Source organism: Triturus cristatus, chromosome 11 (genome assembly GCF_964204655.1).
Source record: "Triturus cristatus chromosome 11, aTriCri1.1, whole genome shotgun sequence".
Lineage (NCBI taxonomy): Eukaryota > Metazoa > Chordata > Amphibia > Caudata > Salamandridae > Triturus > Triturus cristatus.
This window is the reverse complement of record NC_140594.1, coordinates 1,148,410,957-1,148,435,822: the sequence shown is the minus strand read 5'-3', so window position 1 is coordinate 1,148,435,822 and position 24,866 is coordinate 1,148,410,957. Positions and strand designations below refer to the sequence as shown.

Here is a 24,866-nt window from a genome sequence, read left to right as displayed (position 1 = left end):
TCTTCCTCTCTGTAGAAAAGTAATCTAGTCAATAAGATGATCACCGTTTTGAAGATTTTCATGCCTCACAAATGTAAAATATTATAAATACAATATAATTTAGCTTTACAACGGAGTAGTGGCGATATCCGGAGGCTCCCTGAGTTTGGATCACGATCTGATTAAATCCCTGGACTACCCAGGTCATCGCTTCAAATTGAACCCCTCTAACTCCTAAAATAGCCATAATCATAGTGAAAGACCGATAACTGTAAGAACTTTGACTTTTAAATTATAACAGCAACTTTGTGAAGCCAGAACCTCAACTTGCCGGCCTCAAGAAGGGCGTTTTCCCTCTTCCTGTGACTGCCTCCCTGTCTGGCTGAGGTGCTGTCCAACTTCCTGCACTGCCGCCGGGGGAACTGAGGTCATCGAGACCCTTCTTCGACTTCCCGGCTGGGTCTGGAGCTCTTCGACTGCTCCAAGGAGCTCTGTGGCCTGGGAGTGAACGGTGGCGACCGTGGAGTCTTCCTGGTATCACATCTCATCACGTTCCGGCTGGTCCAACTACAGGCCGCTGAGCGGGATTCGCGCCTGGGCAGCCATCGAGCTGCTCAGCTGACGGTAGTGGCCGCCCTGTCTGGCTAGTCAGGGTGGGATGCTCTCGCGCACTTGGTGGGTTTCATCTGGCTGCCCGCCTTGATTGGACCGTCGGACCTCTTCCCCCCCCCCGATCTCCAGCACACGGAGAGAGAGGACGGGAACAAGGATACAGGTCTGTGATTCACACGCCCTTCGCACCCTCCTCGGGCTTCTTGTGTGAACCACCGCGCCTTCCCTCCCACAGTGGCTGGCTGTCTGCCGCACCAGTCCACCTGATTTTTGTTTTGCGCAGCACCCCCTCCTCTTGATTGCTGGAGGCTCCGGTGCAGGTTTCCAGGGCAGATCCACGATTGGATGCTCTCACGGTGTTTACGTGCTCTTTACGTGCTCTTTCCCTAGGCTGGAGTGCTTGGTTCATCCCCTCCTCCATGGCGTTCTTGCCGGAGCTTCGCCCTTCGATCTGCAGTTGTTTGTGCTGCCTCGGATTCCAGGTTTTACTGATTGATTTTCTGCATCTGGCTATTGAACCATCACCTCAAGATGGCTCCTTCATCGGTTCTTCCAAGGGTTCTTCATCCATTTTGTCCTATGAATAAGATGGACCCACCCCTCTTCACTAAGAATCACCTCTACAAGATGGCGCCCGTTTCAAGGCCCACAAACCAAGGCTGATCCTTTACCACAGTATGAGCATCTATCAAAAGTGAGGTAGGACTAGCCCTCCTTAACTCGACTCATACCTGATCTTGACGGTAGTAGGACAACTCCACTCTTTCTATCAGAGGATTAAAGACAAAGGAAGGACTCCCTTCTTGGTACATTCTAACAATGTCAGACATCTTTTTACAGCCCACTCATCTTTAATAATTGACTACACAGTCCCCTAATAGACCGCAGTAAGTCTCTCGCTTCTCAGGTACACAGCCAACTCACCTGAGCTTATTTAATTCCATCTTTATCCACAGTTCTTCTTGCTGTCTTGCTTTTTTCTTTTTTTTTTCTTCTTCAACCCTCCTCCCAGTTCCCCTAGTTTCCTTATGTAGTCTCCCGCCTCCTATTAACCAACTCCGAAGTCTAAAATTATTGCACCTAACTACTCGCTCCCAACTTACTCTGCCTACACACTAGGTCTTCTATCGGCCTATCTATACTTTAATTGATAATTAAAACTACCTTCACCTCCATAAACTCCTTATTGGGGCCCCTCCCACGCCAGGACACACTATCAGAATGGAGTAAGTCCAGATCCCACAGGATCTAATGCCTTCATTATCAATTACTCCTCCAAACTCTCCAAAAATGCTGTCAAAAAACTACAAACATCACATAATCAAGGATAGACCCGATAGAAACTTTAATCTCAGTCGTCTACGTCTGTGCAAACAAGGGTAGTACAGTTAATGAACTCATCTTCTATACCAGAAAACGAGCATGCTGGCGGAATGTTCTCTACTCCATGCTTCAAATGTCAGGCACTAGGAAAACACCCCATGGTCTCAAATTAACGATGTCACCCTCGTTCACTTTCAACGTTAATGCCACTATCACCCTCTACAACAATGGTATCATCCTAATCCAAGCCTCTAATGTCAACCTAGTTAAGATGGTCAATATTTTCCCTACACTCGAGAACGCGTCTCGTCTAAATCCAATGACCCCTACCCACACCCTACCATTACTCAGGACCTAACCAGTCCTCCCCCCACCACAGCCAGGAGGTCCCCACTGTCTCTAAACCGTTCATCCCCTTTAAATGATCTTAGAGCCTCTCAGTCCATTTCAAACTAGCCGAATCCACTAGACCCCCGAGTCAGAAGGCGGGCGGGCCTGGGGGTTCCCTCTGCTCGCAGTTCTCCAGTCCAATACTTGTTGATTCTCGAGCTGAGAGGCTCCCTCGCGCCCTACCGCCATTGCTCTCAACGAAAGAACCCTCTTCCTTCATCCCTCTTTCAATGCTACCCACTAACCTGAAGACCTGGCAATTGCCCTCCATGGACCCTGACTTGACCGTCCCTGACTCACAGGTCAACGGCTCTCCAACCCTCTCTCTTTTACCAACCACTCTTTCCAAGCATCCTGGAACACCGCTAGTCCCTAATGACCAACTCCCCCTGGAACGTTGCATCACCGCCTTAGACCCCCCCGTGCATACATCGAGGCCCCTCCTCTCCGCCAGATCTCCCAACACAACCTCTACCCCTTACCCAGCACCCAGACTTGGTGGCGCACCTGGAAGATATATCTCTCCAATAGCATCTTCTCAACGTCGAATTACATTACTTGAAAGCCCTCTCAATTGAACATTTCCCCTTGATCAGCTCCCTCCTCTCATCTGCAAAATTTGCCCAGAACCCCCCTAGTGATGGAGTTCGCCTTGGCCAGTTCCCCCCCCTCTATCTCAAAAACCTTACCCCTACCTTACTCCCCCTCCTGCCCCAGAAGATTGAATGCCTATCTTGCGTCTAATGATATCGATGACCTACTCAACTCTTACTCGGTTACTCTAGACAACAACACGATCACATCGGGGCAAAGTCAAGCCATCCACTCTAACCTGAACAGAGAGCCCCCCCACAATCTTAGAGTCATTAATAATGACAACCTCATGAGAGTGAACATCATACAGACTCCTTCCACACATACTCTGGTATGACTTAAATGTGTACTACTCAACTGTAGGTCAGACAGTAAACATGCCTCCGATATCTTCGACCTCATCCAACACAATGAGTTAGGCATCATCATCGTCACTGAAACTTGGCTCAATCCCTCCTCCACTCCTATCCTAGACCTCCTAGTGCCTCCCAACAATGACATCATTCGTTTAGACAGAGGTTTGAAGCTGGGCGGTGGCCTAGCTTGTATACATCGGAGCACACTCTTGGTTTCCCACTCGGAGTCTTCTTCACCATCCTCCTGCGAATACCTTTGTCTCAACATCTCAAGTAACAACCTTCCGGTGTGCAAACTTAACACTTTTTATCACCCCCCGGGGGACAATCTCCCCTTCATCAAACAGTTAATGGAAATCATCTCTGGCAATGTCGATTCCGTAATGTCCCAAATCTTCCTCGGTGATTTCAACCTTAACTGGTCTAACCCCAATGACCAAGCTGTAACATGCCTTAAATCATTCTTAAGTGATCACAAATTGATTCAACATTGTGACCGGCCAAACCATAATAAATGAGAAATTCTTGACCTCATCATCACCAAAGGACACACCATCACACTGGATACCATTACCCCTTACGATTGGTCCAACCATCACAGCATCTTCTTTTATATTAACAGGGAGGTGTCTCTGAGGAAGGCTCAACCAACAAAATCGAAGATCTGGAAAGGTGGACCTCAGATCAATCAATGCAGATTAACTAGCAACCCACTGTAAATATGCCCTCTCCTCCCAAGCTGAAATGTCTGAGGGTTATGTACTCACTGACTTCTACAACTCTACTATCTCTAGCATCATAGATTCCATTCCACCACTCCAACAAAAAAAGGCCTCAACAAAAATATTCAAACCGTGGTCAACGACAATTCAAACTTGTAACGCCGCAACCTTAGGGCAATTAAACGATCTTGGCGATCCAAACCTTCCTTGGATCAGCTACAACTCCTTAGAGAGGTTAGGAGTTCCTACAACAAACAAATCAAGAGCGCTAAGGCCTAATACTTCAGATCCCAACTTGACCAAGCCGCTAATCGCTCCAAGAAACTTTTTGAACTGGTTAAACAGCAATCGGTGGAAGCTCCAAACAACTCTGACTCTGGAGTCAGCCCACCCTCATGCGACGATCTGGCTGCCTTCTTTACTGAAAAATCAAGACTCATCAATATTGAAGTTGCTTCTAAGAAGGCTCTATTGCCATTCTATGGGTCCGCGCCCCCTCCTGTCCTCTTGGAGAAGCTCAAACCAGCCTGAGCACCAAGAACAATGCCTCATGGGGCACCTTTACTCCCCTCAGTGAAAGAGATATCAACAAGATTCTTCTGAGTATCAACCCATCTAATCACTTCAGCGACCCGTTGCCACCTTCCATCTTCAAAGAAATCAAGGATGTCTTCATCCCCATCTGGACAAAGATTGTCAACGCTTGACTGTCACAAGGCATGATCCCAGATTGCCTAAAAGCAGCTCAGGTATTACCTATACTAAAAAAAACAAACACAGATAGTGCTGACTTTAACAACTTCCGCCCTATCTCTAACATCCCCACTCTATCCAAACTCCTAGAAAAATGCATCCAATCACAACTCTGTGCTCAAATTGAGAATTTCCAACTCCTGGACCAACATCAATCTGGATTTCAGAGTGGGAAAAGCACTGAATCGGCTCTCGCTCATGTTATGGATGACACTTTAAAAATGCTTGACCAAAATGAATCCTGCCTACTTATCCTCCTTGACCTTTCCTCTGCATTTGACACTGTCAATCACGACAACCTCCTACTCATTTGAAGAACAGGATGGAGCTCCCTGGCCGGTGTTGCAATGGTTCTTGTCCTTCCTCCACCACAGATCACAAAGAGTCAAGGAGATCTACTCTCTCTCCCATTTGTATGCGGATGATATGCAACTTTATCTGAAAATCTCCTCCCCGGATAACATCATATCATTTAACTCTACTCTAATGTTTACTCAAAACTGGTTAACCGAAAACACTCTCCTGCTCAGCACCTCCAAAACAGAATTTCTTCTCATTTCTCCCCCGAACCACATCCCCAAGTTAGACCTTTGGATGAACCACCTCACTGTCTTCAACTGCTCTCCCCTCATTATTTACTCAGCCAAATCTTTCGGAATCACCCTGGACAAGCATCTGAACATGAAGAATCATATCAGCAATGCGTGCAAGGGAACTAAACACCTGATGAGGTTACTCAGGAATATCAAACCATTCCTTCCACAAGCTGACATCAAGCAGGGAGTCCAAGCGCATGTTTTGCCGAGGCTAGACTATGGCAGTGCTACACTCTGTGGCCTCCCCAAATATACCTTGACCCCTCTAAGGGCATCATTGAACGCTGCCGCCAGATTGGTTACGGGTACCTAAAGAAACGCTCACATATCCCCAGTCCTAAAATCTCTTAAGTGGCTGCCCTACGAAGCACAAATTTAGCTAAAGATTGCCTGCCTGTCTCACAAAGCCCTCCATTTCAAAACCCCTAGTTATCTAGCGCAAAAGCTCGAATTATCTGGAGTTGGTAGACCCTCAAGAAGTGCTAACTCTTTCCTCCTGAATCCACAGATCTTTTTCAAAAAAAGAACGTGTCACAGAGCTTTCTCTAGCTCTGCCCCGAAGATTTGGAGCTCTCTCACACCAGAAGTACGCAGAATCTCCTCCACGGTAGCTTTCAAATTAGAAGCTAAAAGATTCCTTATGAACAAGTTCTTACCTTAAAGGGGATTGGATTGTCTGCGCTAAGGTATTGGACTTTCAACCGTATGACCTGCACTGGGTGCTACTCTTCTTTAACTTATCATTTGCTCCCGTCCTAGATCGCTATGCACCAGTTTTTGTATTATTCTCTATTGACCACAATTGTTTTGTAACTGTTCTGTTTGGTATTCTTATTTGATGCCGAGACTGCATTTATTACCTCCCTTCCCTCCAATTGTAAAGTGCTCTGATATCCTTCGGGATCATTTTCACGCTATATAAAACTTTATAAATAAATAAGTACTAGGTGTCCTTTTCAAGCAATTGCCATGTTATACTTGTCTGGTGATTTTAATGCATTTGACTTGCCCTCTCCCTGGAAATTGTGCTTTAGATTTGGGAACCTAATGCCAGTTTATAGCTGCCATGCTTTTATGCTCAATTACTCCCCATTTAAAGTTCACCTGCACAGCTTAAGCGTGCAGCATGTTAAGTTCCCTTCCTGTGATTTCGCCGTCCAACTACAACAAATGTGTTATACTCCCCTATTCATCTCTCAAGTTTACCATAGAATCATAATCCGACACTCTCCATCTAATATTTGTAACTCAATGTAAAAAGAACATAATAGTTTGTACTTACCAGATGATGCATTATACCCAGAAGTAGATGTTAATGTAGTTGTCTCTGTTGTGATAGATATGCTTGTTGCAGTTGACCCTGCAACTGAGTTTGGAGTTGTCTCAGTGGATGTGTCATTGGTTACATGAGTTGTGATGGAGCTCCTTGCTGGTGACCTAGTAGTTGAGCTGTCAGCGCTGGGAAGTGATTCAGAGCCGGTGTTTATTGATATTGTTGTGTGTCCAGTAGCAATAGTATTGTCAGTTGTTTTGTCTGTGGTCACAGATTCTGAACGTGACGCGTCTTGCGTTATCACTGGTGCGGTTGTTGTCATCACTGTTGGAAAAAGATTGTGCTGTTAGAGGACACATTTCTATTGTACTGGAAACAATTGCCACGAGATCCTCATTGCATTAAATAACCCAATAATAGAAATTATAAGGGAAAATTGTGGAGAGTGTCTAGGCACAAGTTGTGATGAAGGAAAAGACACTGTATAAAGTACTAGGGTCCTTTGGGCATCCAGCAATGTTAGGCAATATTCTCTCATAGGGTGAAGAGCAATACACACAAGATGATGGACGGAATGTTGCACATTGGCAAAACATTCACCCCCAGTCACAGATCTGGGTTTAATCCATCGTAATTTTGCTCACCGCGCCACCCCAGTTCAGACATGGCCATATGCAAATCAGTCTTGACCCTGTGCCTCATGGGAAGAGTCCACCCTGAATTGCCAAGCCATGTCTTCCCTGGACCAGAATCAAGCATCCTAGGACCGGTTTCGGGGTTTCACCCCTCTTCAGCCAGGATAGCTTGACTCCAGTGGCGTAGTGAGCACGGGACCCATGTCTGGGCATACCCTTCCCACATAGGGCGAACAGCAAAACACACAAGATGATGGACGGAATGTTGCACCTTGGCAAAACATTCACCACCAGTCACAGATCTGGGTATAATCCATCGTTATTTTGCTCACCACGCCACCCCAGTTCAGACATGGCCATATGCAAATCAGTCTTGACCCTGTGCCTCATGGGAACAGTCCAGCCCGAATTGCCAAGCCATGTCTTCCCTGGACCAGAATCAAGCATCCTAGGACCGGTTTCGGGGTTTCACCCCTCTTCAGCCAGGATAGCTTGACTCCAGTGGCGTAGTGAGCACGGGACCCACGTCTGGGCATACCCTTCCCACATAGAGCGAACAGCAAAACACACAAGATGATGAACAGAATGTTGCACATTGGCAAAACATTCACCCCCAGTCACAGATCTGGATTTAATTCATCGTTATTTTGCTCACCACGCCACCCCAGTTCAGACATGGCCATATGCACATCAGTCTTGACCCTGTGCCTCATGGGAACAGTCCAGCCCGAACTGCCAAGCCATGTCTTCCCTGGACCAGAATCAAGCATCCTAGGACCGGTTTCGGGGTTTCACCCCTCTTCAGCCAGGATAGCTTGACTCCAGTGGCATAGTGAGCACGGGACCCACGTCTGGGCATACCCTTCCCACATAGAGCGAACAGCAAACCACACAAGATGATGGACAGAATGTTGCACATTGGCAAAACATTCACCCCCAGTCACAGATCTGGGTTTAATCCATCGTTATTTTGCTCACCACACCACCCCAGTTCAGACATGGCCATATGCAAATCAGTCTTGACCCTGTGCCTCATGGGAACAGTCCAGCCCGAACTGCCAAGCCATGTCTTCCCTGGACCAGAATCAAGCATCCTAGGACCGGTTTCGGGGTTTCACTCCTCTTCAGCCAGGATAGCTTGACTCCAGTGGCGTAGTGAGCACGGGACCCACGTCTGGGCATACCCTTCCCACATAGGGCGAACAGGAAAACACACAAGATGATGGACGGAATGTTGCACATTGGCAAAACATTCACCCCCAGTCACAGATCTGGGTTTAATCCATCGTTATTTTGCTCACCACGCCACCCCAGTTCAGGGAGGACCTGGCTTGGCAGTTCGGGCTGGACTGTTCCCCTGAGGCACAGGGTCAAGACTGATTTGCATATGGCTGGGTTCAAATTGGAATGGCATGGTGAGCAAAAAAAAAATGGATTTAGGCCTAGATCTCTGTACTGGGTGAATGTATGACATTGTTCTGCATTCTGTCCATCAACTGTTGTTTTTGCATTTGTCACCCCGAGTGGGACGGGTATGCTCAGACGTGAGTCCCGTGCTCTCCATGCCACTGGAATCAAGCTATCCTAGCTGAAGAGGGGTGAAACCCCAAAACCGGTCCTAGGATGCTTGGTTCCAGTCCAGGGAGGACCTGGCTTGGCAGTTCGGGCTGGACTGTTCCCATGAGGCACAGGGTCAAGACTGATTTGCATATGGCTGGGTTCAAACTGGAACGGCATGGTGAGCAAAACAACGATGGATTTAGGCCCAGATCTCTGTACTGGGGTGAATGTATGACATTGTTCTGCATTCAGTCCATCAACTGTTGTTTTTGCTTTAGGCAATATTCTCTATCACCGAGCCCTAAATCTCCAATGATTTGATATCAATAATTCCATTTCAAGCTCCGGAGTATAGCTGACAAACTGACTACACATGGTGCTTCCTTTTCACAATTGTTTACCTGCAGATCAATGTGCAAACGTTTGCTAACCTAGAATATGTACTGCCTCGATCATCATGGCCAACAATCAGGTGTTGTGCAGTAATCATCACTCTACCACATCATCTCCAAGAAACCGATCATTATTAATAACTCCGGCACCTCACATGCCTCTCAGCTGTTCCTGGTAGAGTCCTGGGTCTTGCCACCCATGAGCTGCTTCAGCAACTCCTTGTATCATGGAAACTGGTCTGGTCTGCCTTATAAATCCATCAGTATGGAAGGGATTGCCCATGTGAGTTTAGAAAAGGACTAACTTGAACTGAAATATCGACCCATCCTTAGCACAAAAACTTTCTTCTACTGGGGAAGTGTCTCTGAAGAATGATTGGTCTGGCTCCGTTGGTAGCGGCCGCCAGGTCTGAAGTCAAACCCTTAATATTCTGCACATAACCCTGGAATCACTTGTGATGCCATTTGTCATTCACTGCACAAATACACAAGCTATTCGCTTCCTGCTTCTTTATGCTTCTTGTCATAATGAAATGTATTCATGTAGTTCCAGCTAGGCCCAGAAATATGGCTGCTGAGTCGCTCGTTCTTTGGTAGTTACACTAGTGTAAATCCTCATATCTTTACCTGCTTGGTTATACTATAGACAAAACTCTGCACATTCAGAACATCTAAGCCGGATTGATCTTAGGTTTGAACAGAAGAGCTCACCTCTCAGCTTGGCGCGTTAAGCAAGTTAGCCTGTCACAAGAAATGTTTCTTTAAAGTCGAGGGTCTCACGAAAATGTCTTAATGGAACATCAATTAGTTTTTTTTTAAATTTATTCTGGGCAACAAAAAGAAAATACAGCTTTACACAGCATAGATATCTTTTTAATACAGTTACATAGTACAAGGGCATTTCACTCATTGACATGTACAGCCTGTGCAAGTTGTCATTTTTGTATTTACCCATCAACATCTTTATAGTGTAGGTCAATTTATCCGTATTATCTCTCTTCCAACTCTCCAGTTCTCGCAGCACCTCAGCTATACCAGATGAGCCCACACTCCGGAAAAAGATACTGATCAGTTGTATGATATATTCAGTCATTGGTTTGCATGGATTTCAGGTATTGTACAAATGGTTCCCAAAAATCGCTAGGTTTAGAGGCCTGTGGCAGTTCCTCTGCATATGTCTCCAGTGTCTCTTTGCAATAAGTCATGTCTGTGACCCTGTCCTTATATCGTGGTGGGCGCCTGCTTCTCCAACGTAGGGCTATACGTCGTTTGGCCAACAATAGTTCCACAGCCAGAAGCTTACGTCTCCTGGCTAGTCGGATCTTGTATACCCCCAGCAGACAAACCAGCGGTTCGTTGGGTATCTGCTCCGACAACATGAGTGCAAGAGTGTTAATTACTTCTTACCAGTAGGGCTGGAGTTGGGAGCATGACCACGCCATGTGCAGAAAATCTGCACCAGGTGGGCTACAGCTGTGAAGTTTGTCTTTTTGTCGTAGCCCGTAGTTGTGCAATTTTGCTGGCGTGTAGTACATTTGATGTAGAAATTTGAAATGTATGATGCGCAAGTTGCAATTCGGCGTGAGCAACTGCATCTGCGCACAGCTGTAATCCCAGTCCTCTTTATTGATAGGGCCACCAAGTGCTTCCTCCCACCTCTGAAGCGATTTATTTAGAGCTTGGATCTGTTCACACTGGGTTGCATTATACAATTGTGTTACTAAACATTGGCGTGTAGGCGCTGTCAGCAAGATCTGTAGTGCGTTATGTGTTGTTGGTTCATCTGGGAATGAGGAATATAATTCCCTAACTGCCATACGCAATCGCAGGTTTGTGAATATCTTTAAAGGCGTGCAATGCGAACTAAGGGACGGGTCGTCCTGTGGTATAAATTGGCTATGTGGAAATATGTTGTCCATAGTGTTTATACCCATTTCCCCCACTAAAGTTAGCATACGCTTTTCTTGTGTTACTGTTATTTGTATGTGGTGGGAGATGGGCAGTGCTGGAGCATATATTGGGAGTTTCTGTGCGCGTTTCGCAAGCATGTACCATGCCCTAGATGTTGAATTTACAGGATGTATGACATCTCTCAGAGTGTTCCTTCTTGGGTCCGATATAAAGGTGATCAGTGGGGTTGGCTTCACTCTCTCATGTTCGACTGCTATATGCGGTATATGGTCATGGGGATAATGAGCTTGTTGTGCCTGCGCACAGTAATAATATATTTGGAGATCCGGTGCTCCAAAGCCCCCTTGATGATATGGTCTAGTCAGGACTTTCTACCCCACTCTTGCCTGCTTTACCGCCCACGTCAGTCTCAGCATGGCTGTACACAATTTGGCAAACACTGATTGCGTGAGCCAGATCGGAATGTTCATGAATAAATATAGAAATTTTGGTAAGACAACCATCTATCGTATGGCAATCCTATCAGCCAATGAAAGCGGTAGTTTGACCCTCCAATCTATCTGATCCTCTAATTTTGTGATTGCCCTACAATAGTTTTCTCTAATCACTGCATCAGGATCTCGGTGAATTCATATGCCAAGATATTTTACAGGTTCAGACAGATTGTAAGGGATAATCCAGATTTTGCTGAGTTGTGGCTGGTGTAAGTGGTATCACAACTGATTTGTCCCAGTTTATGCTAAGTCTTGAGTAGTGTTCAAATCTAATGTTTTCTCTGATAAGTGAATTTAAATTGAGATCTGAGTATCGTGTAGAAAGGACCATATCTTCAGCATATAATGATATGCTAACTGGTCAGAGATGAAATTGTAGTGCGGTATCTGCTAGCTTTTGCAGTATTTTACATGCTAGTGGTTCCAGCGCTAACGTAAATAAAAGCGGCTAGAGTGAGCATCCCTGCCTAGTTCCACAAATAATATCGATTGGATCTGAGGTATTTCCATTAACTCTAATACGTGCGCTTGATACAGCGCAGAAACGACTCTGGAAAACCAATCCTACGCAGTACCGTGAACATAAATGATCATTCCACTGAATCAAAAGCCTTCGCTGCATCCAGAAGGGCCGCGGCTGCAGGCAAATCAGGATTCAAGCGGTGGAACATTGTGAATATAGACCTCAGACTTTGCATTGTGGACCGGGTCGGTTTAAAGCCTGCTTGGTTTGGCAAGATTACGTAGCAGAGGCTGTATCCATGTTGCAATAATTTTAGCTAATATTTTAGCGTCTATATTTATTAAAGATAACGGACGATAAGATTTGCACTTCGTTGGGTATTTTTCTGGTTTGGGGATAGTAATCAGTAGCGCCTCTCACAGGGATGCCGGTAGCATGCCCCCTTCGTATGCCTCCTCATACATCTGAGCCAGATGTGGGATTAGCAAGTCTCTATATTCTTTATAGAACTCCCCAGGGAGCCCATCCATACCGGGAGCATTATTATTTGGGAGGGAGTTAATGGCCTCCTTTATCTCATCTTCCGTGATGTGTTGGCAGAAATATTCACGATGTTCATCTGGCAACCATGCTAGGGCGATATCATCTAAATATTGGCATATTTCAGGTGGGGACATGGTTGATTGTGTGGAGTAAAGGCGGGTATAAAAATCAGAGAAGCAGTCCAGAATCGAAGGGGTGTCATATGTGAGGTGGCCTTGTGTGTTTGTCATCTGGGTTATGTAAGATGCTGACTTTCCGGGGCGTAACCAGTTTGAGAGCGCCCGTCCTGGTCTACCTCCCCTCCCCATAATTGTGTGCCCTATATCTGCGTGAGATGTATTTTATCTCATCATCGGCAAACGCGTGGTAGGTGTCCACCTTCAGCCTGATTTCTGCTAATAATTTGGAGTCCTGTGTGGTCGTGTACTCTACTTCTAATTGTTGAATGTCCTTTTCCACCCTGGAAAATTACTGTTTAATGTCTTTTAAGATACCCGCTTGTTTGCCAATACAGTGGCCTCTAATAGTCACTTTAAAGGCCTCCCATAGCGTTGTGGCACTACTTACAGATCCTGTATTGCAGTCAAAATAATATTCTATGGCCTGGTGTAGTTCGGAATGGAATACGTGATCCAAAATGGCACCTCGCTGCAGACGCCATGTAAACTGTCGTGGAGTGTGTGTATGGATGACAAGCTCAAGTCGAACGGGTGCGTGATCTGACAGTGTCTTAGGCATGTGTTCTATAGATTTTGTCCATGTGCAAATCTCTTGCGTGACTGTCCAGAAGTCAATTCTGGACCATGTATTATGAGCTGTGGATGTACAGGTGCCTTCGTTGCAACCTGGGTGCCTCAAACGCCATATATCTAGCATTGCATATTCTTCCATACCTTCTCTAAGTGCTTTTTCTGCTTGTTTCTCGTACCTTTCGTTACCAATGCACCTATCCATGGCTGGGTCTAGACATGTGTTGAAATCTCATCCCCATACAACAGCTGTGGGCATTAGGGTGCGCAATTTAGCCCATATTTGTGCATAAAAGGATGGATCGTCATTATTCGGGCCATATGTTGTGACTATTGTTAGAGCAGTGCCACCGAAGGTGCCCTAAACAATGACATACCTGCCCTTGTCATCTTTAATGTGGCAAATTAATGTGAAGGGGGTGCCTCGTCTAATAAGGAGCATGACTCCTCTGGCATATGTAGAATATGAGGATGCCATTCGATAGGATGCCCACCTCATGCCTATTCTCCATTCTGCGAGGTCAGTAAGATGTGTTTCCTGAATACAGGCAATGTCTACCCTATGGCGGTTGAGGTATGCAAGGACCTTACAGGTTTTCTGCAGAGTGTGGAAGCCTCGTACATTCCATGTCATGAGTGTCAGTGGTCTTGTATGTCTTGATCTATCAGCCACACTCAGTGTCGCGTTTGGGGTGGATTTGACGCTGTCTTGTGGGTATGACTCTACTGTGAAAAATAGCATCTGCCATTCTGATGCCAACCAGATTTTTCAAATTAACACCCTGCCCTCCCCCCTCCCACTCAGCCATTCCTATTCCAGCTAAGACAATCCCATGGGATATGTAACTTACCCAACGCTCCCCCACCCGACCACCCAACAAAAAATTAAACAGGTGTGGTACACACAGGTGGGCGGGAGCTGCCAGCCTGGTTGCCCTGTGAATGCATCACACTGGTGGTCGCTAAACATATAATCTAATGCGCACCCAAACCTGCTAGCCAACAGCTAAAGAGCTGGATTGTCCGTTCTTATCTATGATCTTGTTGTTGCCTGGACATACAGTACTTATTTATGTATATAACATGCAAGCGATACCACCGTAGCTATCACACAAACAACACTTAGCACTTATCTGTGTCCTTAGGCTACATGTTCGTGTATTGTCTTTTTGAACTCTCAGGTTCCAGCATACAGTTTGGAAAGGTTTTCTCAGCTATATCCGAGGTGACATCCTCAGTTGCGCACCTTCTGATTCACTGCTTCGCCATAAGCATTTAGTTCCATTTTACAGTTTCCAGTGCCACTTTTGTGGTTTCAACCTCTGTATCCACTAATCTTCACCTCTGCATCTGTAGGCTATTCTGTGAAAAACGTCCTGTTATTCAAAGTCCAAGGTGTTGTCCTGCTCCTCTTGTCCTCCTCTAGGTGATTTCCGGCATGCGCTCTGTGATCCTTTCTGTTGTAGGTACTGAAGCACTTCTTTTGGTTCTCTGTAGACCGTAACCTTCCCGCCATCAGTCACACGTAGTCTGGCTGGGTATAGCATCGTGTAGGGGATGTTTTGTTTGCGCAGTTTCTTTTTTACTGGTGCAAATTTCTTTCGCGCCTCTTGGACCATTGGTGTGAAGTTGGGGTAGATGGATAGGTCCATTCTCTCATGGTTCAGACCACCCAGGTCCCAGGCCTTTCGGAGCGCTGCATCCCGGTCTCTGTAATTTAACACTTTTTCTATTATCGTCGCGGTCTGGCCCATGGTGGCGGTGGCGGAGCTAGGGATCTGTGTGCCCTCTCAATGATGAACATGTCTGAAAATGTTTCCTTACCCAGGAGAGTTATGTGCAGTTATTCAATGTAGCGTTCCATGGGTCCCTTGTTTGTTGTCTCCGCTATTCCCAAAAGGCATAGATTGTTGCGGCGGGAGCGCGCTTCAATATCTTCAGCCTTCGCCATTGGTGCTGTTAAGTTCTTTTCCATTTTTCCTTGCTTGTTTTCCATTTGCTCATGAGCATCTTCAGTTTCGGAGATGCGGTGCTCCACCATGTCGATTTGTTCTGTGTGCTTATCCAGGCGTTCGGACATGCGGTCCACTCTGTAGGTGAGAGAGTCTATCTTGCCATCGATGCTGGAGAGAGCAGTTTGTATCAACGAGAACATGGCCTGTACGTCGTCGTTGCTGATTCCACTTGCAGGTGCCGCGGACTGCTGCGTAGTAGTTTGCTCATCCGTGCTAGATTCGGTTGATTTTTTGGACTGTTCAAAGGGTATTTTGGGTTGGTTTCTGTCTGGTTTGCCCATGTTGCGGCCTTGTGAACCAGCTGGTTCCTTTCTCCGGGTCTGCACCGTAAAAATTAATGTTGCATATAATGTAAATAGTTATGTACAGTCTGATCGCACGTAGCGTTATAGGCCAGCTAATCTTGTGCAGTCTGTGCGTTCAGATAGGTACGCAGATGAGCCTCGGCAGGGAGCCGTAGTCTCACCTTAATGCAGCGGTCTAATCTTGTGTGTTTTCCATCTGGCATATACCAGCGGTGCACATCGGCATGAGGGTTGGGCCCTCTGCTCTCAGCATGTAGACGCCACTCACCGGCAATGTTAAGGACACTTAGATGCAAATGGGGGCGCCTTACAGGGTGACTACATAGGTATGTGACTTTTGTGCAACATCCGGGCTCACACCACTGGGAATAATCCGTGCCATTATGTTATTGTGGCCCAAAAGATTGTCTCTGCATGTGTTCTGTGACAACAATATGTGTGCTGGACAAATGCCTCTGACGTTACGCAGCACCCCGATTGGCAAGCACAGCGTATTTCAGGTTTTTTGTAATCTGGACTGTGAGTATGTACTGGCAATGCGCAGGCACTCACCACCTCGACAGTGGTGGGCCGTGCAGCTCATTCCGTCTTTCATCCTTAGTGTGTGGTAGAAGGCGCGGCCCCACCGCTATTGCGGGCGTTCATTTCTGAGCATGAAGTCAGCATCCCGCTGCAGGCAGCCTTGTAATTATGCTTGGTTATTCCGCCTGGAGTTTCCTATTGCTGCAGCCGCCGTCCAAACTCCACGCAGCTTCTAGGCACCAGACCTGCCACACAGCCCTGGCCTCCTCTCAGCAGCTCACTCACCGCCTCAAACGTAGGATCGCCATGTCCAGAAGTTCCGCGCTGGCTGCACTCAGGATGTTCCCTTTAATCGCCCGCTACACGTAGAGGGCTGCAGTCCTCCAGGCCGCACTTTTCCACTTCAGTCAGGGAAGCTACCGCTCTGCACAGCGGGATCACCACCAGGGCCGCGCGTGCTCTGCGTCAAGGCCAGACACCACGCGAGCCTGCAGCTTCAGCCTGCGTACATGCACAGTAGGCCTCACCAATGCAGATTGGTCTCACTGTGTTTCCGATAGTTCTGGGCCGTCACAGGCAGCAAGAAAGGGGTCTGTTGAAATCTACGAACTTCTGATTTATTTATTTCATGGTTTGAGAGCTGTTTCAGGTCTGTGGGTGCAGGATACTGCAGCGACCGGAGGGGCTCACTCAAGGGCGGCCATCTCCAGGCATAGCTAGCTCCGCTCCCCCCATGGAACATCAATTAGTTATCTGTATTATGTTTTGTATGCACAACTCGTGCTAGACTTCTGATTCTTCCAAGATTTCACCTAGGTTAGCTGTAGGAAAATCGTTTGCGGTAATCACTACCAATGCTTGGAATTCCTTGTCACTGCTCTTGCATCGCACAATGACCTTCACAGTTTTCACAAACGTTTAGAAATGCATTTGTTTGAGTTAATCTAGTAATCTAGTCAATAACCAGGTCACCTTTTTGGAGATTTGCATGCTACACAAATGCAAAATATAATAAATACAACATAATTTAGCTGTACTTGGTGGGCTTTTCAAGCAATTGCCATGTTATACTTGACTGGTGATTTTAATGCATTTGACTTGCCCTCTCCCTGGAAATTGTGCTTTAGACTTTGGAAACTAATGCCAGTTTATACCTGACACGCGTTTATACTCAATTACTCCCCATTTAAAGTTCACCTGCACAGCTTAAGCGTGCAGCATTTTAAGTTCCCTTCCTGTGATGTTGCTATACCACTACCCCACATGTGTTATCCTCCCCTATTCATCCCTGAGGTTTACCATAGAATCATAATCCAACTCCTGAGAGGGAAGTATGTCCAGGCAAAGGGTGGCAGCCTCTGCATGGCATACGTAGACCTCTTCGCAGCTTTCGACTGCGTGGCCCATAATAAGTTGTGGAGCATAATGATTGAAATGGGAGTTGATATTAAATTGGTCAATTATATTAGGGAAATCTACTCCAATGCGACCACAAGAGTTAGATACGGTATAGGGGAGCAACTAACGTCATCTTTTGGGGTCGAGCGGGGAGTCAGGCAAGGCTGTGTCCTGGCCCCCTTCCTTTTTAACTTGTACACAAACGGTCTGGAAGCAGCCTTGTTGAAGGGTAGCCAGGACCAGCGATATGTTCAAACACGCCCGATCCCCGCCCTCCCCTATGCGGATGACGCAGTTATAATCGCTTGCACTCCTCTTGCACTACAACGCGCACTGGACAGATATAACAAATTTATGCATCACCTGAATTTAAACATCAATGTCAAAAAGACATTTATAATGACTTCAGGCAACCAATTTCAAAAAGCGAAAAAAAGTATCTACCTAAATAACATACAAGTAGAAAACACTACCACCTATCCATAATTGGGAGTAGTAATAGACAGCAAAGGCACCTGGAAAAGCTCAATAGGGAATAGAAAATTGCAATCTCAAAAGGCCACAACAGCATTGACCAAGCTCGCTAGAAATCTGGGTAAGAGAACGTCAAAGGAAATGCTTGACATCTATCATTCAAGATGTGTCAGCACGGCAATTTATGGGGCAGGAATATGGGGCAACGTAAGAGTAGACCCGATCCAAAAGGTAGAGAACACCTTTCTGAAATTTTAATTGGCCGTCCCCTCGTCTACTTCAACTTTTAACATTCACAGTGAAGTGGGTCTCCCACACATTACAGACGTGATACGGATGCAGCCAATTCTTCTCTGGCACCGTATTTGGACCACAACAGAATTAAAACTAACACAGGCACTTATCACTGACTGCATGAACCTGGACCACGAGTCTAAAATCACTTGGTTATCGTACGTCAAAAAGTCTTTTTCAGATATGGGACTCGCTCACTTTTATTTTAAGCCCCAAAATCTGATTTCAATCTCAAGAAAGAACTTACGAGATGCATGCCTAACCCATTTAGCAGAGCTACGCCTGGGTCTCGAAACGACTAAACCCTCCATTCAGCATTCTCTCTCCATCCAAACTACAGATAAAATGGAGCCCTACCTGAATCTAAGTCTAAGTAACTATGAAAAATTCTTACTAACAAGATTCCGTTTTAACATGTTTCACAGACTGATCACCTTCCCGGTGACAAACGACTGGGCTACTAATTTGATTTTGTGTCCCTGTGACGATCTTTCTCCCCAGTCGACTTTGCACGCAATCATGTTTTGTAACTTTTATATCGTACCAAGAAATCTGTATCTGATACCCCTATTGAAACTGTTGGCCCTCAAACAGTGTCGACCTGCTCTGATGGCTCTTCAGATGTTAGAGACAGATTTAGTGGTAGCAAATATGACAAAGTTTTTAAAATTTTGTGTGCGGCACAGAACGAACCTTTAAACTGAATTCTCTCAAACCGAAAGTATATGTCCTATACAGTAACATAAATTTATTATGCCTAAACTGACGGTTTTTCTTTTTAAAAATAACACAAAACATACCCTATGACTTAGGGATTACCCCCCTTGGCATCCTAATATTGCTTCTGGGGGGATTGTTCTGTTCCGTATTGTAAAGTCTTTTGCTCATACAACCTACGCACAGATAACAGTATACGCAGCTAATAGGCACTTTTGATTGCAAGTTTGCACATATTTTTACTTCGTAGGAAAAAATTATTCCTCTATTCCTTTCCCTTTTTAAACGTTTTCCGTTTTCTCATATTGAAATGTTATCAATTGTAACAATGTAATTGTTTTTTACATGCAAATGCTTTTATGGTTTGTAATTGCCTTACCGAATAAAGCTTTTAACTAATTAACTCCCCATTTAAAGTTCACATTCACAACTTAAGCGTGCAGCATGTTAGGTTCCCTCCCTGTGACTACGCTGTCCCACTAAGCCACATGTGTTATCCTCCCCTATTCATCCCTCAAGTTTACCATAGAATCATAGTCCGACACTCTCCATCCAATATTTGTTACTCAATGTAAAAAGAACACAATAGTTTGTACTTACCGGATGATGCATTATAGCCAGAAGTAGATGTTAATGTAGTTGTGTCTGTTGTGCTAGATATCATGCTTGTTGCAGTTGACCCTGCGACTGAGTTTGTACCAACAATTGTCTCCGTGGATGTGTCATTGGCTACATGAGTTGTGATGGAGCGACTTGCTGGAGACTTAGTTGTTGAGCTGTCAGCGCTGGGAAGTGATTCAGAGCCGGTGTTTATTGATATTGTTGTGTGTCCAGCAGCACTAGTATTGTCATTTGTTTTGTCTGTGCTCACAGATTCTGAATGTGACGTGTCTTGCGTTATAACTGGTGCGGTTGTTGTCATCACTGTTGGAAAAAGAGTGTGCTATTAGACACATTTCAAATGTACTGGAAACAATTGCCATGAGATCCTCATTGCATTAAGTAACCCCATAATTGGAATTATAACGGAAAATTGTGGAGAGTGTCCAGGCACATTTTGTGATGAAGGAAATCACACTGTATAAAGTACTAGGGTTCTTTGGGCATCCAGCAATTTTAGGCAATATTCACTACCATCAAGCCCTAAATCTCCAATGATTTGATATCAATAATTCCATTTCAAGCTCCGGAGTATGGCTGACAAACTGACTATACATGGTGCTTCCTTTTCACAATTGTTTACCTGCAGATCGATGTGAAAACTTTTGCTAACCTAGAATACGTACTGCCTCGATCATTATGTGCAACCATCAGGTGTTGTGCAGTAATCATCACTCTACTACATCATCTCAAACAAACCGATCATTATTACCAACTTCGGCACCTCACATGTTTCTCAGCTGTTCGTGACAGAGTCGTGGGTCTTACCACCCACCAGCCCCTTCCGCAGCTCCTTGTATCGTGTAAACTGGTCTGCCCTACACACCCATCAGTCTGGAAAGGTTTGTCCATGTGAGTTCAGAAATTACTGTCTTGAACCGAAAGATGGACCCATCCTCAGCACAAATATTTACTTTCTCCTGGGGTAGTGTCTGTAAAGAATAGTTGGTCTGGCAGCGTTGCTAGCGGCCAGCAGATCTTAAGTCAAACCCTTAATAGTCTGCACATAGCCCTGGAATCCACTTTTTTTAAATCAACAATGTTTATGGGTTTATGCAGTAAAGCATGTCTGCACAGGTCATAATTATACATATGATGAGGAAGTAAATATACCCATAAACATGAACAGAAAATCAGCACAGGTGATGCCACCTACCCCACCAAACACAGGAGGACAATGTAAATACCCCACAACTCTGACATTAAACATGTGAATCATTTCCCTGTACACCAGCTTCATAACCCCGGACTTCTGCCTCAACTGATGAGCGTATTGTGCTAATGGTTGTCAATCCGATCCCCCTGTAGTCAGCTCATTTCTGCCAGATCCTTGGGTGCTTCTGATTGCATCCCCTGGCCTGGTACACTGCAACCAGTAGCCACATACAATGGCCCAACCCCTTCTTTGATACTGCAATAGATGTAGCCAGCAACATCTCCCTGACTATATCCCTTTTCGCTATGCTTAGGCCTAGGAACAGAAGTAACAGTTTGTATCTCTTTCCCCCATGCCTTCTGTAGTGTGAAGGAGAATCAGTTTTCGGTCCAGGGGGATGATCCAAGAAAGGACCTCCCCCAGACAGGATGTCACACCATGCAAGAACCTGTCCAATGCGGTGCAGCTCCACACGGTGTGGAAAAAGGTACCCTGCTCCATCCCGCATCTAAGGTAAGCCAGGAAGCCAATCACTCCCATTCACTACAAACGAAGCCTCGCATAGTCGGCTCTATTAAGGTATTTGAGCTTTATCAGTTGGAGGCGGGCAGAGAATGCCATCTCGCGAGGCGCCCCCTATGGCTCCGTCCACTCGTCAATATCTAGTGTGCCAATGTCTGCCTGCCATGTCGCCCGAGGGCAGGCAGTGCGTCGGAGCTATTCATGACTAGTGTGTGGTAAACATTCCCTATTTTTTGCGGCACCCAGGTCCCCTAGCAGGAGCTTACCCTCAATGAGGTAAATTCTGGAAGGGCCGTGAGATCTTTGAGATAGGGAGTAAGGCCTTGATGGAACTGTAGGTATCGATGGAGTTGGCTGTGATGCAGTTTGTCGGCAGTTTGCAGCTCTTGAAAAAATTTCTGTACAGTATCCCTTCATCACATCCCCCAGAGTGGAGATCCTAATCATGTCCCACTTCCAAAAGCCCTCCAATTGAGCCACCTGTTTCAGCATGCCACCCTGACACAATGGTGTGCACTCCGTCAGCTTCCACCACCAGCCCATCCGCCGCAGAGAACGCCTCCACACATTAAAAATCACCTGCGTAGCCAGCGGAAGAGAGTGCACCCCCCCAGCATACCGTTAATCCGGTATGGGGTGTTGCCCACCTCTCAACTGCATATGCTGGGTTGCTTTGTTGGCCATAGCACCAGTCGTTTAGAATCAGGAGGTGGGACGCAGAATAGTATGAGTGCATGTCAGTCAGGGTGATACCACCACAATACATGGATTCTAAGCAGGCTCTGAGGGCAATGCAGGCAGCTCCTGTCCCCACAGAAATCCTCCAAGAGTGGCATCCACATGTCGGAACCATGACTGGGGAATAGCAAAGGGGCAATTTTCCAATTTATATCCTGGAATCACTTTTGATGTCATTCTTCATTCACTGCACATATCGCCAAGCTATACACGACCTGCTTCTTAATACTTCTTGTCACAGGGAACATTATTCATGTTGTTCCAGCTAGACCTACAAATGTGGCTGCTCAGGCGCTCATTCTATGGCACTTACACTAATCCTTATATCTTTAACTGCTTGGTTATGATATAGACAAACCTCCGCACATTCAGAGAGTCTCAGTCGGATTGTCTTTGGGTTTAAACAGAAGAGCTCACCTCTCTTCCCACCAGACCTCTTCACACAGGCTACCCCCTCACAAGAGCTGTTTCTTTTAAGCTAAGGCTCTGTCATGAAACGTTCTTCATGGAACATCAGTTAAGTATCTGCTTAACATTTTGTATGAAGAACTCCTATGAGGTTTCTGTTTGCTCCAAGCTTTCACCCAGCTCAGCTGGTTGGGAAATCCTTTTCGGTAATCACTACCAATGCTTGGAATTCCTCGTCACTGCTCTTGCATCCCACACTGACCTTCACAGTTTTCACAAACGTTTAAAAACTAACTTGTTTGAGTTACCTAAGGATTAAGGCCTTCATGTTTCTCCCTCTAGAGTGACATCATCCAGGGGAACATCAGGGTAACTTTTTGAAGATTGACATGCTTAAAAATACAAACTATTATGAAAACATCATAAAGTAGCTTTACTATTTGTCATTCTAAACAGTTCCCATTTTATGCTTGTCTGGTGATATTAATGCATTTGAGTTGCCCTCGCTATTGAAATTGTGTTTTAGACTTTGGAAACTAATGCCAGTTTATACCTGACATGCTTTTAAACTCAATTACTCCCCATTTAAAGTTCACCTGCACAGCTTAAGCGTTCCTTTCCTGTGATTTTGCTGTCCCACTACCCCACACGAGTTATCCTCCCCTATTCTTCTCTCAAGTTTACCATAGAATCATAGTCTAACACTCTCCCTCTAATATTTGTAACTCAATGTAAAAAGAACACAATAGTTTGTACTTACCAGATGTTGCAATATATCCACACTAGTATCTATTACACAATGTGAAAGAAAGCTTGAGTATCTGTGCTTACCAGGTGTTGTATCATATCCAGAGGTATGTGTTAATATAGTTGTCTCTGTTGTGCTTGATATCATGCTTGTTGCAGTTGACCCTGTAGCTGATATTGGACCAATTGTTGTCTCTGTGGATGTGTCATTGGTTACATGAGTTGAGAAGAAGCTACTTGCTGGTGACATGGTTGTTGAGCTCCCAGTGCTGTGAAGTGATTCAGAGCTGGTGCTTATTGAAGTTGTTGAGCCTCCAGTAGCACTAGTATTGTCAGTTGTTGTGTCTGTGCTTGCCAGTTCTGAATGTGACGCGTCTTGTGTTATTACTGGTGTAGTTGTCGGCATCACTGTTGGATAAAGAATGTAGTATGAGCAGACACATTTCTAATATCTAGCTCTAAACCTACAATTATTTGAGACAAATATTTCTATTTCAAGCTCCAGTCTTCCAAGCCCAGCCCCAATCCTTTCTACATTCTGTTACTCACAGCTTCATGCTTAAACTATTGTTAACCTAGAATGCCATAATGCCTGCATCATGATGTATAACCTCTAGGTGTTATGCAGGAACCATCACTGTACCACAGCATCATAAACAAAGAGATCATTATATCCAACTCCCAACTGTAATTCAGAAACCATTGTTAGACATCTGCAAACTGCATTACTGCTACGAATCTCATGAGGATTGTGTGGCCTGTGCATCGAAGGAAATGTGTGGAAATACTGAGTGTCAAAGGATAAGAGGCTCTGCTCGAACCACACTGACTCACCTATCTGGTCACCCTTTTCTATCTCCATGTGGCCGACATAGGTTACAAAATCTTTTCTCATGAAAAAGAATGATGACTTTTAGTTTTGCTGCCTGAAGCAAAGCAACCACCATTATCAAACTCCTGCGGAATAATTGGTTTATTGTTTCTGCCTCCATCATCTCCACATAATTAACATAAATGAAAGGATGCTTATCATACCTTATGTCTAGTAAGGTCACACGTGCCACTCTCAGCTCAGTGACTTCCAGCACTTCACCATATTTCAGTTTTTTGACTACCAGACCCTCTCTGATGAGCCCAATGAGCCAACATTTGAATCCTTTGGATGAAAAAGCAACTCCACTCTGTGTTCACTGATGACAATATGCCTCTTTCTCTCCCTCCGACCTACAGACTTAAGCAGCCAGAGACCTTTCATCCTTACTGCGTGGAGCAGTGGTTATTAACCTTTTGACTTCTGTGGACCGCCACTTAATCATTACTGGAACCCAGGGACCCCCATTGAATCATTATTGGAATCTGGGACCCCCACTGAGTGATTATTAGAACCCAGGGCCACTGGCCTAAGCATTTTCGATGCTTTGAATTACAAAACAATACACATGAAAAAATTAATCAAACAAGTTCATAAACAATTAAATATATTTAATCCAACAAATTTAAAAAAATCTAAATTTTAATGGGAAGGTTGGAGCTTTTCTGAATTTGGTTTCAGTCACTTATTGTTC

At 45.3% G+C, this 24,866-nt stretch overlaps 1 protein-coding gene across 1 annotated transcript in view; it reads right to left on the bottom strand.

Annotated features, from left to right (window-relative positions):
• Window positions 1–17,937: 17,937 nt before the first annotated feature.
• LOC146788614 (uncharacterized) overlaps window positions 17,938–24,866 on the bottom strand; it is a 45,615-nt gene continuing 38,686 nt past the window's right edge. The window contains exons 3-5 of the mRNA XM_085633184.1: window positions 23,386–23,709; window positions 19,671–19,994; window positions 17,938–17,948 (exon numbers count right to left, since the gene is read on the bottom strand). Of these exons, the coding sequence (XP_085489310.1) occupies window positions 17,938–17,948; window positions 19,671–19,994; window positions 23,386–23,709 (659 nt within the window). The remainder of the gene's footprint in view (window positions 17,949–19,670; window positions 19,995–23,385; window positions 23,710–24,866) is intronic.